Raw genomic sequence first — 17,675 nt, 5'->3', positions numbered from 1 at the left:
TGGGCACAAAATGGGCATGTACGTGCATGCTTGTGTTTGGCGACAGTGTTAAAGGGCAAATATGTTGACCCTCTTCATGCCTCCCAGTTGGCCATTTTTGCCCTTTATACTGAAAACAAATAAAACATTAAGTCTATAAAACTTTCAAACTATAAGCCTGAAAGCCAACACTTTTATCAAAAGGTAATTTTGAAAACTTGTAAAATGTGGATTGACCCACAAGCCACTAGATGGCAGGAAAGTTAAGACTGAAACAAGCTGTGAACTTTAGAGTTTACCCAAAATAACCCAAACAAGGCAAATAAAAAGCATCATTTAATGCACAAGGAAGAAAATTAACAGCATGCACAGGCAGACGAGTGCACATGTCAGAAAACGGAAACAGGCATGGAACATGGTACCACATCAATGGAGTCTTGAGGTGAACCTGAGGAGGGTTGGGACTACTGGTGTAACAGCATGAGCTATCTGAGGCATCTCAGACGAAGCTGTAATATCTGCTGTGTGAGCTGTGAAGCACGTAAAAAAAAAAAAAAAAAAAAAAACACAAGTAAAAATGAGAAAAAGTGCAGAATTAGAATTAAATTACCAGCAGTAGTGGCACATTTACCCCACATAATGCTGCAACAAGAAAAATCACATTTACAAACCTGTCTTGATGTTGGCAGTACATTCTACAAAAAGTACCATGAACACACTGCTGTATCATTATGGTACCTTTTTACAAGCTTAGAGAGGAGTCACAGTTTACTGACAATCGATCTTTAAGCCACGCTTTATAAAATCTAACACATAAAAGCTGCTGCTGACTCCATCTTCTCTGTCTGTACCGGCTGCAGAGTGAGTGTGTGTACCTTTTTTTTTTTTTTTTACGAGACCTACACAATACTTTGCACCTGATTACATTGTGGTAGTGAAATGCTTGTTAAACGTTAATGAAGTTTAGTTGATGTCAGACTTTCACATCACGTGTGTCTCAGGAAAAAAAAAAGGGGAAAAACACTGCTGGGCTCAAAAGAAGCTAAAAAGTATTTTATGAGCATAAGATGTGAAATAAACATTATGGATGCTAATGTGACCAAATGCCTTTAAATACTTGTCTGTGAATACTTCTAGCAGGGTGTTTTTGATTACATTTGGGAGCTAAGTGCAACAGACTGAAAGCATGTGCCATAATTTGCAAATCTGCAACAATTAACAACAAGATTATTCAAGTTTTGAGAGGAAGTTGCACTAAAAACAAACCACTCCATCATCCATGTGCGGTTTCCTTCATCTGCAACGCAGCTAAATGACCAGCAGGGGGCACCAAATGCGGGTCCTTGCATTGAGGCAGATGGTCACAGTGTCACTTCATTAGCAGGGAATACTATCATTACCAGTCACATTCATTTAAAAGCAGGTACCAGCTTTTGTCCACACAGGAGTCTGGACAGACTTCATAGAACTTAGACGTCTGTGGTGCGGATGTTGTCGTCATCCAGGCTGAAGGGGAAGCTGCAGCCTGTGTGAGGCTGAGGCTGCGAGCGGTGCCTCCGACGCCCACTCGCCACATCTGCTGACGCCGTGAGGATGCCATGTCCACTGGTCGAGGCTGTGGGAGGCGCAGTGGGGCAAGGGTTCGGGGTTGAGAGGGAGTTGGAGGAGGAAGAGGTGGAGGAAGAGGTGGAGGAGGAGGAGAGAGAAGGCAAGGTGGGAACAGAGCTGAAAGCGCAGTCTTCATCCTCCATGATCTGGATGGGGGGCTCACACTGGGGCACAGGGGTCCACGGCTGCCAGCCCGGCGCCACGGAACAGGACTTGATCAGCGGAGGACGCCGCTCATCGCCCTGTTGACCACGAGATGCAGAAGAGGCATTGTGACTTCGATAGAGAGAAGACGTTCGTTTAAAACCCTGAAAACCCTGCAATGACAGAGATAAAAACAACATCAGTATGGATCATAATGACGAGTTTTCACCTCTCATTCAAGAACACAATAGCCAGAAGGGCTCAAGATAATGTTTCTGTTCTTGGTGTCAAAGGGAGAGACAACAGAGTTACCTTAGGGGGACCTCTGAAATCCTGGATCTTCATCTCAATGTCCCTGATCCAGCTGTGCATCTCCTCTGGAGAGTCTGTCTGCAGAGAGAAGTTGACAGAAGTTAAAGCCTTGCAGAGCAGCATGACTGCAGCCATTTTCACACCAGTTATTAAGCTAATGTACTGATTTGATTTATTGTGTTGGATCACATTTTCATCTCCTAATTCTGTATCTTTCTTAGTGTCAACTAAGGCTGGGTGATATGGACAAAATCAAATATCACAATATTTTTTGACCAAATACCTCAATATCAATACTGCGAAAATATTGTAGGGATGATGATTGGTGCTTTCACAAAATATTTTTGATAAATAATCATCAGTAATGTGGATATAATGACTAAATGGATAAAGGCAAATAACAGAAAAGAACAGCTAGAACAGTCTGGTAAGTTCAGAAAATTACATCACTTTACTGTAATGCAGCCTTTAAAATCAGGAAAAGACACTTATGTCATATCACGATATTCTAAGATGATATCTAGTCTCATATATCATGATATCGATATAATATACATATATTGCCCAGCCTTAGTATCGACAAATCTCATAAAAAGACCAAAACCAACAGTTAATTGATCCTGCTAACAAGTATTGTCTGTGTAACCTGTGTAGCTTGTTCTTCTAGAGCTCCAGTGTTGTTCAAAAACTATTAAAAACAATGTTAAAAATCATTGATCCACACCATTGAACTGGGAACATGTTGTTTCATTACAGTGAACATGGGCACACATGCACCACCCTGCTGCTTGGTAGCAAACAAATCCGCAGCTGAAAATAGTCCCTAACAAATATGTTATTTCCTCCTGTTTGAGTAATGTTTGCCAAAAACTACAGTGCTCAGCTGTTTTAGGAAATTACTAAGCCTTTATTGAAGTATTTATTCATGGTCAGGAAGTTTGTTTATATTATTATCAGCAGATATATCATTATTTGTTTTTCATAAACTCTCAAATATAGATATCAGGCTCTAATTTTGTAACATGTGATTTAAATTTTATTGTGAGTTTATTTTTATTTTGGTGTCTCCTCTTCCACTATGACAAGAATCTGTTTCATGTTTTCAATCTTGTGTGTTTTTTTCAGTTTACTAAATATTTGTCATGCTTCCTTTTTTTTCTGGCACGGACAGAAATAAAAGCACTCGTGCTTGCTGTCTCTCTTTCTCTTTCCCTCAGCACTTCCCACATCTGATCAGACCCCTTACCGTCTCATTCAGCTGTCCTCCCATGGGGGAGGAACAGGATGTTATTGTTGTTATGGTAACAGATGGCTGTGCCTGTTTCACAAAAACAAACTTTTCATGCTCCTAAAAAAAGAGCCAGTGCCACACTTCAGCAGCAGAGCAGTTAAAGAAAACAAAACATCAGGACAGATACACCTGTGAATATATTCATTAGGCAAAATAACTTCTGTCTGATCAGCTTCTCACCCACATGTTCAAGCTGCATAACATCAAAACACTGATTTTAAGATGTGTGAAATGTGTGAAAACATTTGAGACTGGCTGGTGTGATAAGAGAAAATAGATTTTACCTGAATGTAGAAGGTTCGGGAGCTGGTGATGATCTCGAAGAGGTTGTCTCTCAACAAAAGATCCCTGATGGACACACATTGTGGAATATTATCCTGAAACATACAGCGGCTAAAGCGAGCGCTAGATAGATAGTAAGGGTGTAACCAAAAAACCCATTTTTATTTGTATTTCAAAAAATCAAAAATATTCTGTGTTCATTTGCTTTTTATTGCCTTTAATACTCTTAGTACCAGTACAAGTTAAGCGGTTCACAAAATGTAAAAAAAACAACATAATATTTTAACCATGTGTCTAAATTAATCAAATAATAAAGCATGATTTGAATTTGTACAAGCTTTTTTTCTTAGATATAGAGATTCATATTGTGCATTTCTTTTTTCTGATTTGAATGTAAGCTTATTTCAATTTCTATTTCTTTTGGAAATATTTTTTCTGGTTTGTATTGGTTTCTTGATTTATGTGACTCATTATATGATTTGTTTTTGGCCTCAGGCTTCCCCGAGATTGGCCCTTAAAGGTTAATGGTGCTGATTTGTAGCATCAGTCCTAGTTGATATAAATGACTTTGTGTAGGGCAATGTGCCGAAATGTTGATATGCATCTGTTAAATAAATTCATCTGAATTATGAGTGTATGAGTGTGTTTTTCACTTTTTTATGCTTATCTGCAAGCCAGCAGCTCACTAGAATAATTGTGTGTTTTCCCTCCATTTCTTATTGTATTTGAACCTCACCTTGAAGAAAAACAACCAAAAATGTAAGTTTAAATTGAGTATGCATAAAACCTGTGTAGCTGATAATGGTCTGGGTGGAAATAAATTATAGAAACAGGACGGGATAGAGGTTTTAACAGTGGGAAAGTCAAAGATTGATTGCATCGGGTCATGCAGGACAAGATTTGACAGATGTTCCACAGGTGTTATTTTTACCTCAAGAGAGGGGGTGCAGCTTGACTAGACTTTAAACTGGAGGTTGTTTGTATGATCGGAGGAGGCCCAGATGAATGTAAAGTTGGTCTGACATGTCTATGATAATAAATGAGAGCTTTTGACAAAAACAGACCAAAAAAGCTCATCAGGCCATGTTTCAGGTTTTTAAAGGAGGTTTTGCATGCAATGAGGAGGAGGTTCGGAAGAAAAATAAAGTTGGTCTGAAGTGTCTATGAAAAAAAAAAGATAAGCAATTTTAAGACAGACTCAAACCACAGCTCATCAGTTTCCAGTCATAAAAGTAGTCAGACGTCAATCTCTGAAAGCTTATCTCATGAGGTAGCTAGAAATACCACCTTGCAGTCAGTGGTGGAAGAAGCATTGTGATCCTTTACTTAAGTTAAAGTACCAATACAGCAATGTAAAAATACTCCAATACAAGTAAAAGTCCTTAATTATAAATCCTACTTAAGTAAAAGTACGTAAGTATTATGAGCTTGATGTAGTTAAAGTATTGCAGTAAAATAGTGGTTTGGTCCCTCTGACTGATATATTATTATATATGACATCATTAGATTATTAATACTGAAGCATCAGTGTTAGAGCAGCATGTTACTGTTGTAGCTGCTGGAGGTGGAGCTAGTTTCAACCACTTTATATACAGTTAGCTAGTTTAGTCCAGTGGTTCCCAACCGAGGGGTCGTAAATCTGAGGGGTCATGAGATGATTAATGGGAGAGAAAAGAAGAAAAAACAAAGTTCAGATACACAAATCTGTTTTCAGTTTTTGGACTTTTTCTTTAATCTTCGATTTTTGGTGAAATAATGAATCATTTGAACATTTACTGAAATGAAACCATGTGAGAAGTTTAGAGGTAAAAATCACTATTTGGTGCAGCTGTTAACTCATAGACATCTGAAATGTGACCTCGACTACACACTGCTTTATGTAAGACGTCAAAAGACAAAAAGGTTGGAAACCACTGGTTTTATCTTTAACAATGTGTTTTATTTTAAAATCTTGTTATATTATCCATTGTGTCAAATCTTCATCTGAAAAGTAACTAAAGCTGTCAAATAAATGTAGTGGAATAGAAAGTACAATATTTCCCTCTGAAATGTAGTGGAGTGGAAGTATAAAGTAGCATAAAATGGAAATACTCAAGTAAAGTACAAGTAGCTCAAAATTGTATGAAAGTACAGTGATTGAGTGAATATACTTAGTTACTTTCCACCACTGCCTACGGTTATATGACTCAGCCAACCTGTCAAGTTGCAGTTAACATCCATTTCTGTTCAGACTCATAATATTTGTAGTGAAGACTTTGAAGGAATTTAATAAAAGGTATCAAGTCTATTTTTATATTGACATGTATGATTCCAGTGAATAATTTCCAGTGAGAAACATACCGTCTTCCCTTAGAGACTGTGAAACTTTGTCATGATTAGTGTATGAATTCTTGAATTACGGCCTCCGGCTACGGCTGTTGCCAGTGCGGAGGCATAAAAATAACACCTGTGGAACATCATTCATGCTTTATCCTGCACTGAACAACAAATGTGGTGAAAAATGATGAAAAGGATAAACTACACCAAATGTCTGAATACCAAACACCTCTGTGTTTTAAGACAATAGCCTTTTTGTTTATGATGCCAAAATCTGGATGGTGTTCGTATCTGTAGAGGATTATCTGGTCATATTCAAATAATGTGTTTGTACTCATTACGATAACTAGATAGAGAGAAAGCAAAATGGTGAGAGAGTTTGACTCAGTGATTCACATCGACTCACCCTGACTTGACGAGACATTCATGGACCTTCTGAATGTCCCTCAGTGGAATAGCTCGAAGAGGCTCCTTATCCTGGTACACACATAAGCACATTTCAGACACAGGCAGACAAAGACCACAGTCACCCAAAAGCATCGACAAGAGCCTGAGTCTTGCTCCTCACCATCTCAGACTTGTAGTAACTGACTGCGTTATCATCCAGGGTGAAAAACCGCCTCTTCCAGCTCTTTCTCTGAAACAAACACCACATTACAGTTTCCTCATGAGGCTCGTTGATTCACACACAGAGTTAATGATATATAAGTTGCTGGTTACTCACCACATTTCCCTGTTTGACACAGTAACCACACCTCAGCACGCCTGGCCTGTTGCCCTTCCTCTCTCTCCCCTCCATCTCCTCGCCTTCATTCTGAAATATTTCATCATAACCGTCTTCGTTATCATTATAACAATCATGACCACCATTATGACCACCATCATCGAAATATATCAGTATTTTTGGACATTGTGGGCAGACTGTTCCGTTTTTGCTTTTCAGATAGCGTCATCTGTGTTACCGTTAACACTAAAATGTGGGTTTTGGCTTCCTCTGCTTTACCTGGATGGGAGTGTGCACCACCACGCCTCCGATGATCTCCGTCTTGTAGGCCTGCTGCCTCTTCCCTCCCTGAGGGTCACTGATTACTGCGGTCACATCGGACCTTGGCGGCGCAGCGCCAGGCTTAGGAACCTGTCAGCACAGCGACAGGTGGGATGACATTAACTACATTGACAGTAACAAACTCAGTGGGTAAAACTTGCTCCTAACTGCCGGGTTTGACTCCCACTGGGAGTCCCCGTGCAGGAGCAGAACAACTGTGAGATGTTCTGGATGAAAACATCCAGCAGAGATTACGAGGTCATTTGAGGCACTTGACACAAAGTAGTGAACAAGACAGGTTATGGTGTAGTCTGTTAACAGTAAATAATAGTTTTAAATTAACCATAATACTTGTGTTCAAAAAATCTTACTTTTTTAGAAGCACCCACAGTTATCAAACACCATATAGAACAATATCTTAAAGAAATAGTCTGTCAAACTCAAAAATCCAGCAGAAAACAAAAAATCACAAACAATTAAGGAGATTACTCTTGAAATCAGACCTAAAATAGAAGAGCAAAGTTAACTTCTTTACAGTATGGATGTGTAAATGAATTGAGATTTTTTTAAAATGTTTTACTGTCAGATGTTCTAGGAAGAGTAGTTATTGCTACAGTAAGTGTGGTTAAAATTACGTAGGACCTCTCAAGAAACAAGAGAAACATGTCATCAGAAATTTAAATATATGCATAGTAGATATTTTTTCTACATATAAACCTGATTGTGTTGCTAAATTCTTAAAAAAAAAAAAAATAATAATAAAAAATAATAAACAATAGCAACTAGCAAAAAAAAAGTCAATATCTAGAATAAATCAAATACTCAAAATAAATATTAAATAACTGCAACATCTCCAGCTCGATTATGTCTGGAGACATTTGTTTCATGTCAAATCGTTCTTGCTCCCCCCATATTTCCTGTCTGTAGCCTCACTTATACCTGTCCAATAAAGAATATAAATAAATTTCCCTTACAAAGTCTAAGACAAATATATAAACTCTTCAACCCCAGTGTGCCTTAAAAAGAAAAACTAATCACAGGAATATAATATGACAGGCTGCACTCTGAAGTATTTTATCTTTTGGAAATAATCACCTAAAATTCATTTGTCAATGCTTCACTTTTATTCCTGCATCTACATTAACATCCACTCTGCCTTAGGAAATATTTTCACACAAGTTTTCTTTAAGGCCGAAAAAGCCCAGAAAAGGAGAGAAAGAAACTCTCCCCATCAAAGGGGAAGTGAAAGAGTGCGCTGCTTCCTGTGTCAGCATGCAGGTGAGAGCATAAGAGAAACGTTCATCTCTGTTATCCGCTGTCATGAGACATGTGGATGTCACCGGCTCACATGGTCATCTTGCTGAACGCCCACAAATATTATGCAAATGTGCAAACTGAATCTGCGCGGCATCAACACTCACACACACACGCACACACACGATGGTGTTTTGACACCTTCACCACAGTGACCTGTGTGTTGTCTCTCATATTCTTGCAGATTCACAATTTCCTCATTCACCAACTGTGTGAGAGAGTGTTTGTGGGCAGCATGCTGGCGTTTGCATCTGTGCAGGCCAAACAGAGTTAAGTTGCACCACTGCAAACTGCAGCTTCCTCCACTCAGGTGGAAAGAGGTCCCCTTTCGAGCGTGTGCTTTTAATGCCATGTACGTGTGCAGGTGTGTGTGTTTCACTCACAGTGATCTTGCTGGCCTTGTTAAGAGCAGCAACCCAGTCCCTCATGTCAGTCACATCATTGGCTTGGAGGAAGTACCTCCGGGAAACGGCATTGATGACTGCAGAAATAGAAATCAATTCCATGAATACCCACAATAACCACTTTATATCATTTTTATCACATGTGTAAATAAAGTTAATGACATTGTGGGCTGCTGCGTAAGAGTGACTCAGTGTTTCCCCGGAGAACTCACCAAAGCAGAACTCTGTCTTCGGCTTTTGCTTCGCTGTAGCTTCACTCACCTGAGAGAGAGAGAGAAAGAGAAAAGAAGAAGAGAAGAGAGGAGAAGAAAAAAGAAGAGAAGAGAAGAGAAGAAAGGAGAGGAGAAGAGAAGAGCATTTCTTATCTTTGATGTCTATTTGACTCAGATTGTCCAGGGAGGAGCTGTCAGCACTACAGTGCACTGAAGCCAGATGTCATTATCTCTGGTTAGCTCAGCAAGCACACTGACATCTGGAAAACTTCACAAAGTCTGCTTAGGCTCAGCACTGCATGTGACCATCAGCTATTACTGTAGATAACTGAGATCTAGTGTATCTGTACAGCCTATTTGCATGTTTCTATTTGTGTGCACTCTATGAATTCCTGTGTCCACACTGCACAAACGCCTCCTCTAGATGTATGTAGCTCACAAGGCATTATGTAAACTAGCGTCACAACCCACAGTGGAGAGAAATGAGTCAAGAGAGAGGTTTACCTTAGAGATGTAGGTTAGTCTGAGGTTGCCAACAGAGCTGGCTCCACTGGGCAGGTTCTGTGCAAAAAACACAAACACACAGACTCGTCATTGGCTCAGAGTCCAAGGTTAAACAGCTCCTATTGGTCATTTCACATCCTCTTGCTGTTTGTACAAGTGTGTGTCATGGCATGTATGTGTGGCGCACCTGAGGGTTGTCCATATACCACAGCAGAGCATTTCCCTGCGTGTCGAGGATGAAGTATCGCCTCTGGAATCGGCAGCTGTTCTCCTTCTCCTCAATGTCCAGGAAGCCACACACACGGTTCAGCCGGTCCAAGTACGGCATGCTGCTGCTATCACATATCACTGAGACACACGGATAGATAGTGAGATGGACAGAGGCAAAATGTAAAGTGAGCAACCCGAGGGAGACAGACAGAAAGGCAAGAGATGTGGAGGATAAACCATCTTTCATTTACTGTTCAAATACACACAAGCACACACACACACACACAGGAAGAAAGAGACCCGCTCGCACTCAGCAGTTTTTCATGTGACGTGATTGAGGCTGAGCAGCAAACCCTGAAGCCTGAGGCTGAGCTGAGGCCCTCCACCACAGCCAAAAATTACAGACTGCACTCAAGATCTGCACACACGCACATTTCCACTGGCCAGAGAAGAGAGAGGAGAGGGATGGAGGGAGGGAGGAATGGGAAAAAGAGGAGGGGGGGGTGAGATGGTGAGATGTATTCATTAAGATGATGCCATGCATGTGAGTCATTGAGCTGCTGACTGACTGAGTGATTTCTCAACAAAATCGAGACTCATTCAGCAGCGCAGACACTTAGGTATGCTGATGATATTTCAGTAATGTTTGCTTTTTCAAGAGAATATTATCCATGGTAGACGTCTGACAGTAAATTGAACTATTTTCTTATTGTTGGAGAAGGAGTCGGACGTCTTCTGGCATGTTGAGGGCTCTATTTTATAATCTTGTCCTCCTTAAGTTGCTGGAGTAACATACAGCCTTTCCACTGTTGTTCTTTCAGTATCTCTGAAGAGTCAATTTGAATACAAAAATCACATTCTGCACACAATCAGATGTGTAGGTGAGACTAAGTGGTTTAGGTGTGATAGCCGTCGTCAAAGCGTGTTGATCCAACAAAGAGGAGGCAGAACTTTCTTTTACCAGTTTATTGGTAGGTGAGAGTGTGTTTTTTTCAAATTAACGCACACAGGTAATCCAAGGGGAATAAACTGCTCATAAACTGGCATATTTAGCATGCTAAAACCGTTTCCTGCCCTAGTCTCTTTCCTCTTCACCTCTTGGGTTTTTCTTCAGTTGCTGGTTTCCTGCACTAGCATTAATTGGTTGCGGCCACTCAACGAGCACATGAGGGGGAGGTGATATGCTCATGCACATCACATGATCACACAAGTCTATTCTCACCTCAAGAGTCTCTTGAACAGCCGCATCTACATTCACTGTGAGAATATACTCCGTAGGGGATGCTGTTTAATGGTCTTCTGGGATGGCTGGTAGTTTAATCAGATGAGCAACTGATCTCTGGTACATCTTGTCCTTTACCTGAACATTAACTGATCTGCACTGAGGTGGACATCCTTCACCCTGATGACTGGCCAAAGGGTTCTGGGTAGTAGATGATTGACAATCAAGACCACAGTATGATGTTCTTTGTATCACCCTGAAACTTCTGACGGTGCTGCAATGCAGGCAGATACCTCTTGATGAAGTGATCTGCTAGTATCTGGCTATGCCTCCAGGGCAGGGCAGCTTTCACTGAATGCACTGTTCAGTGAAAGCTGCCCTGTGGTGAGTATGGGGGGGGTATAACGGAACCGGCTCTTCTTGGCTAGCTCTATCTGCAGAGCTGGACTCATAGCAGCGAAGCTCTCACTTAGCTCTTCCATGGAAATTTGTCCCTTGATCAGACAGAATTTCAAAGGGGGCGCCACAGAGCATCTGAGAGCCATCAGGAGTGAATCACTGTCCATAGAGTAGAGAAGGTCTAGATGTACACAACAGGTCATCAAACACTTGAAGATCACATCCCATCTCTTCTTGTTGCTTCGTCCATGCTTTACTAGAAAGGTCCCAAAACAATCTTCACCAGTAGAATAAAAGGCCAGTTTCAAGATACGGAGTGATGCAGGAGGCAGATCAGCCATTTTTGGAACTTTTGGTTTGGCTCTCCATTTCTGACACTGGGGACAGTGGTGTTGATGGTGGTGTATCATTTCCCTGCCCCAGAGCATCCAGAACCGTCGTATCTCAGCAAAGACCCTTTCTGGCCCAGAATGGCACAGCTTGTTGTCATACTGCTGTACAAGAAGTTTTATCACTGGGTGCTTTGGGTGCAGCATTGTTGGCTGCACCATGTCAGAACCAAGGCTTTACAATTGACGGAGTTGACCGCATACGTGGATCACTCTCATGCTGGAGTCAAACTCTGGGGACGAGGTAACAGAGCAACTACCTGATGAGATGGGCTTGCCAATCTTGAGGGACTTATACTCAGAAGGGAAGTTTAGACCATGATTCTTGGGCTGGGAAAGAAAATGGCCTCTGACTCCACCTGTTTGGCTTCACCAGTTCAACAGGGTCTTCTCCACATTATGTCATTGGTGGGATAACTCATAGAATCCACATACCTCCAACAGTGACCCTCAGTCAGCTCCTGAATCTCTGGATCCTGTTCCCCATGATCCTGTTCCCCACAAACACACAAATCTACAAGATTCAGACTGAAGCAATGTGAGCACAGTTGAGGAGTCGGGCCACAGACTGTGTTCTTGATTTCCAGTTTGAGCTCATTGTGGAATAGTCAGGACAGCTGGTTTCCAGTGAGGGCAGCACAAAGCTCCAGCCTTGGCATTGAGAGCATTGGGAGCCAATGCAAGATCTGGCCAACACAATGTACACCTGAACATTCCCCTGCTGGTCCTCAGTGTGAAGATAAGCCACTGACCCATATGTGAAGCTCTCTCATCACCTCAGCTCCATCCAGGTCAAGGGTAACGTAGCATTGTGGTATCTTGATTTGTGGTTGGTGCTGCAGCTCCCCCTCACATGCATTCCCAGCTTGCAGAAGATCTGAGGACAGCAGGGGGTCCTCCCAGTTCTCTTTCCTTTGCTCAGAGGCATCGGACTAAGACTTTGGCCCTGGTGGTAAAGGGGAGTATGTAACGACTCTATCCGGCTCAAAGGTCCACTTTGTAGGTGAGACTAAGTGGTTCAGGTGTGACAGCTGTCACCAAAGTGTGTTGATCCAACACAGAGGAGGCAGAACTTTCCTTTACCAGTTTATTGGCAGGTATAAGGCTGGGTGAGTGTGTTTTTAATTCATCCATGCACACATGTAATCCAAGGGGAATTAACTGCTCATTAAACTGGTAAACTTAGCCTGCTACAATTGTTTCCTGCTCTAGTCTCTTTCCTCTTCACCTCCCCGGGTTTTTCTTCACTTGCTGGTTTACTGCAGGACTTACCAGCACTATTTGGCTGCAGCCACTCAATGAGCACATGAGGAAGAGGTGATATGCTCATGCACATTACATGATCACACAGGTCCAAGCTCACCTCAAGAGTCTCTTGAACAAGATGCACTAAATAAAAGCAGATTTCTTGCATATTTTCCATTTTACAAGTCTTTTTTAGGTTTTTTTCCTACACCTGAATTTCTTGAAAGGACTTATGTGGCCATAAAGGCGATTGATGGATAACTAGGTCACATCTGTGACTGATTTTTTTTTTTATATGAACAAACATTATAACGTAAGTGACAGTCAAATAAAATATGTAGCCAGGACTTAATGGCTGTCCCCTCTGCCAACACTTTTACAGGACTGTCTTTCCTTAAAACCTTTCAAAAGATGGAAAATATCAACATTTCCATGAAAACATCCACACAACGTCAGCCGACAAACCAGAGACAAACAGAGAATAACAGATACACAAGCTGCATCTTCTCTGTGCTGGTGGAACAACACCCATGAAACTATTTTTAAAATGACGGTAAGGAAAATGCTTCATTTTGAAACTGCTTTGAAATATTAGTGGGCTGTGCATCTGATGCACCGGCCATGCAACATTTCTCTGTTGGCGATGAAATAGGTCAGAGATAAAAACCGTTCAAGAGACTTTTTGCAGAAACTCTGGTAACTGAAGAGTGAAAATAAGGCCGCGGAGGTCACACGGTTACCAACACTGAGACTGCCACACTTCACTCACGCACATTTGGTTATCAGAAAACATCTGGTTCAACCATTAGAGGGAGAAGAAGTGGTGATTTTGCGGCATCTTTGGCATAACTTTACTAACAGGTAAAAATCAGACACGTTTCAATGCGATTTGATGTACTGTGTGGTTGAAATGCAGCAGCATGACAGATTTAGCAACTAATGTCAAAAAGGGTTTGTACTGAGGGGACAGAACACCGTGTTTAGATCAAAGCAGTGATACGAGTCTTTCACCACATCCAGGGGAGTGAAGTGAAACCCACCTACACTCAGATTACACATCTGCTCTATTTATGGACCTCTTCACAGATTTTTAGAAACTTTTGGTAAACATGTTAGCGCGCAGATTCAAACTGTCGTCACCTACATGAGCATTAAAGCAAATTTATTATGTACTTCTATAACATTTAGGGGCTTGAAAGAGACAGATTGGTCAAAATCGATGGAGCAGAGGCTGAAATACATGTCACTGAATACAGTTAAGTACTGCAGCCTCTTTTGTTAAACACTCCCTGGAAAACGCTTCTTTTAAACTCCATGCCACTTGTTTCTCACGCAGGCTTACGGTTAACATATTTAAGACTCCAAGCCCAAACCAGAGTACCTGGGTGTTCCCTCCAGAGCCACAAAAGACATTATGCAACTGTTTTGACAGTGCAACTTTGATTCAGATTAATCCATCAACAGAAACTATTTTATTAAGCAATTGATCACAAATCACAACCATTTTCCAAGAAAACATCAACTATTCCTGAGTTCCAGCTTCTTAAATGTGAGGGTTTGCTGATTTTCTCCGTTTTATATCATTACAAACTGAATATTTTTGGGGTTTTGGGATCGTTTCAAACAAACAAAGCAATTTGAAGATGTCACCCTGGTCTCTAGAAAAGCGTGATGAGCATTTTTCAAAACTTTATGGCATTTTATACACCAAAAAATGAGAAAATAACTGTTACTTAAGCTGCCAGTTATTTTCTGCATTGCTTTCTAATGATAATTAACCCTTCGCGGTACATCACAGCAGCAGCAGCGGTGCAGACACAAGTTTCAGGACACTGAATGACACGTTTGATGATCTCGGGGCGCGCATGTATAACGTGATTATGACAATGCAATGAAAACGTAACCAAAGTTTTAAATGTGGAATTACTCACCAACACCTGACAGACAAACAGACAGACATTTGTTCAGCTCAGATGACCTGCACTGACTCACTAGATCCAACAACTCAACTGGTTGCCACACCTACTGTACCATACCATCCACACACACACACACACGCACACGCACACACACACTGAACAGGCATGAAGACACAATCACACACACACACATACATTGACAAAGTGCCGCTGTCGACTTACCCGCTGTGGAGAGTCAGTGTGCGCCACAGCCAGCGCCCTGAACCGCTACGACGCTGAGAGGAGAGACCCGAGTTTGGTAAATACGCGCATGGCAGAAAAAACTTTTTAACAACTTTTACAAACAGCTTTCATGTACGCGCCCCGGCGTGCATCAGACGCTCACACTCTCGTCTATTTGTTTGTGTGATCGGATTACAGATACAATCGTCTTTTTTCCGGGTTCGACGTCTCGTTATTAGAATAAACCAGCCCCGGATGTGATCTATGTGCCCTGTCAGCTCCTGTCGGGTCCTCCTCCCCTCTTGTTCAGCTGATGAGGAACTAACACGGAGCCCGACAGGCTCAACTGCCTTTTCTTCAACCTTCCAACCTTCAGTGTTGTGTTGTATTTTTAGCAGGATACGCCTCGCAACTTTGGCTTATTTCTGACGTTTGTTGTGACAGTTTGACTGGAAGTAAACAGAAAGTGTGCAGCAGTATCTCTTCGTGCAAACTGATGTGTTATCTTCTGTTTTTCTGGGTTGGCAACTTGCGAACTGGGACACACACACACACACACACACACACACACACACACACACACACACACACACACACACACTCGGCTGAATCAATTGCTTTATATAAATGAGCAGCCATAAAAGAAGGGAGTTAACCCAGATAAACATTAACACGGTGTCTTTTACTCTGTTCACACACCTACTTTGGGAGGTGAGTGTGTGAGACAGGTGCGCATGAAGGGACGTGAGTTTCCAAAAAGTAGACTTCCTGTACTTAAAATGTCGTGCTTACGTATAAAACAATAGCAACAGAAGTATCATATTGAGAAAATACAACCCCATTAACCTAAGAAAGGTCTGATGATTTTATTTTACAGCATAACACTTCACATTTAACAATTTAATTATATTTTCTGTAAACTGTCTCTCTCCATTACGGTCTGAGTGTTGATTCAAAACTTTCTGTACATTACAAGGTAATTTAAAAAAAAGTAATACTTCAAATATTTTAATTTGCCTAAAAAGAGACACATTTACTTTAAAAAGTATGCATAATCTGTGTGTAATTGTACAATGTGAACTCCTCCTTAGTCAATAAACCCACTAAATTCACAGAAATATCCACAAAAACAGTACAAAGACCTACTGGTAGTAATTTTTGGCTGAAAAGGGAAATATACTGTAGGGAGGTCAGGTTCAGTTATACTGTTTATTTTTTATATTATCTCAAATCTTTGGAAAAAACATGGAAATTTCAGAAACAGTCTTCTCTAAGTGTAAATAGTTATACTTCAGACTTTATAGAAATACACTTATAGGAAAAAAAGATGTGACAAACAATGACACTTACTTTCATTTGCTCAGCTGTAGATAACATTAAGCTGCTGTTAAAAACCGTCAGTTTAAGCTCTGCATAAATGAGATGTGGTCAAACGGTTCTCTGGGATTGCTAAGTACAGTTTAACATCATCATGATAAAAAAAAACATGAAGCAACACCTCTGAACAAAGCTAACCACTGTAGCTCCAATATGTGTCACTTTCCATTTAGCATCAGATATGTCACCCGAAATACACAATAGAAAAAATAAATGGAAATACACAAACCTCAATAAGCAGACTTTGTCTTTAAAAGCAGCCAAAATGTTTGTGTGTGTATGTGTGTGTCTTCTTCTTTGTGTACATTCAGGGTGTGTGACAGAGCATGAAGAGCTGAGGGAAATCACCCAACGCTGCTGGAGGAAACTGGGGTGTTAAATTCTTGCTTTCAGTGAATGGTCATCTTCAGTGAGTTTCATTATTGACAGATTAATATGTACAGTATAAATGTGTGTGTGTTAATGTTGTAGATAGGTGAGGTGGTACTTACATCATAGTTTTTGAGTTTATCCCATGTTTTTATGAAAATTCATCCTGCAAAAGTAGCAAGTGTAGACATCAGATAAATGTTTTATGATATTTTCCTTTAAAATCCGCTGCAGTGACTTTATCCTATAATTACAGTACAGTTCAGTTTTCACTGTTAGCCTCCACCTTTACACGCAGCTTTAGTCCTGTGATGAAACTACTGAGAGAAATAGAAAGAGAGAGAGAAAGCTCGGAGGATGAACTGACCTGACCTCTTGGTTTCAACACCACGTCTAATCAGGAGTCTGAGCTTTTCAAACATGAACAATCCTCCTCAGATCTGTCACTCCAGGTCACCCCCCACTCTTTCATAACGGCTGAAATCACAAATATCTTCATATACAAAGGTGATTCTTTTAAAAAGTTTTCTGGGTTGTTTTTTTTTTTTTTTGATAAAATGTGTGTCCTCCTGTTAAGAGGAAGTGGTTGCACGTCATATGACCTGCCTGGGGACTTGAGAACTACCTCACTGATTTCATATCCTGTGGCGACTGCACAGTTGCACAGTTGCAGAAGGAAGTCCTAAAGTTTCCACAGAACCCCCCCTCCCCCCTCCTTCCTCCTCCCCCTCTCCCCCCTTTTGTTTCTGCTGAAAATCATCCGAGTGTTTTATCTCTGCTGTACGTGGGCATCAGCAGGTATGTTTTCACACCAGACACATTAACATAAACACATAATGTCTTTTTCTCAGGCTTTTAAAAGGTCATGTGTAGGGTAGCAAATGCCACACTAAGGTGATCTTACCCACGCAA

At 41.0% G+C, this 17,675-nt stretch overlaps 1 protein-coding gene across 5 annotated transcripts; it reads right to left on the bottom strand.

The window, feature by feature from the left end:
• Positions 1 to 302: 302 nt before the first annotated feature.
• On the bottom strand, positions 303 to 17,420 carry plekha2 (pleckstrin homology domain containing A2). Of its 5 annotated transcripts, XM_067609111.1 has the most exons (13): positions 17,131 to 17,420; positions 16,886 to 16,929; positions 9,599 to 9,759; positions 9,412 to 9,468; positions 8,908 to 8,956; positions 8,675 to 8,772; positions 6,936 to 7,067; positions 6,657 to 6,746; positions 6,501 to 6,569; positions 6,339 to 6,409; positions 3,619 to 3,682; positions 2,044 to 2,121; positions 303 to 1,904 (listed from the first exon to the last, which is right to left on the bottom strand). In XM_067609111.1, the coding sequence occupies exons 3-13, from the start codon at positions 9,737 to 9,739 to the stop codon at positions 1,449 to 1,451; spliced, it is 1,305 nt and encodes a 434-aa protein (XP_067465212.1). In that variant the 5' UTR covers positions 9,740 to 9,759; positions 16,886 to 16,929; positions 17,131 to 17,420; the 3' UTR covers positions 303 to 1,448. The 5 variants fall into 5 exon arrangements, with proteins under 5 accessions (XP_067465212.1, XP_067465204.1, XP_067465219.1 ...); XM_067609103.1 differs by lacking the exons at positions 16,886 to 16,929; positions 17,131 to 17,420 and adding an exon at positions 16,624 to 16,823; XM_067609118.1 differs by lacking the exons at positions 16,886 to 16,929; positions 17,131 to 17,420 and adding an exon at positions 15,018 to 15,397 and having other exon boundaries at positions 303 to 1,829.
• Positions 17,421 to 17,675: the final 255 nt, after the last annotated feature.

This window comes from Thunnus thynnus, chromosome 2 (genome assembly GCF_963924715.1).
Source record: "Thunnus thynnus chromosome 2, fThuThy2.1, whole genome shotgun sequence".
NCBI lineage: Eukaryota > Metazoa > Chordata > Actinopteri > Scombriformes > Scombridae > Thunnus > Thunnus thynnus.
This window is presented reverse-complemented; position numbering and strand designations above follow the sequence as displayed.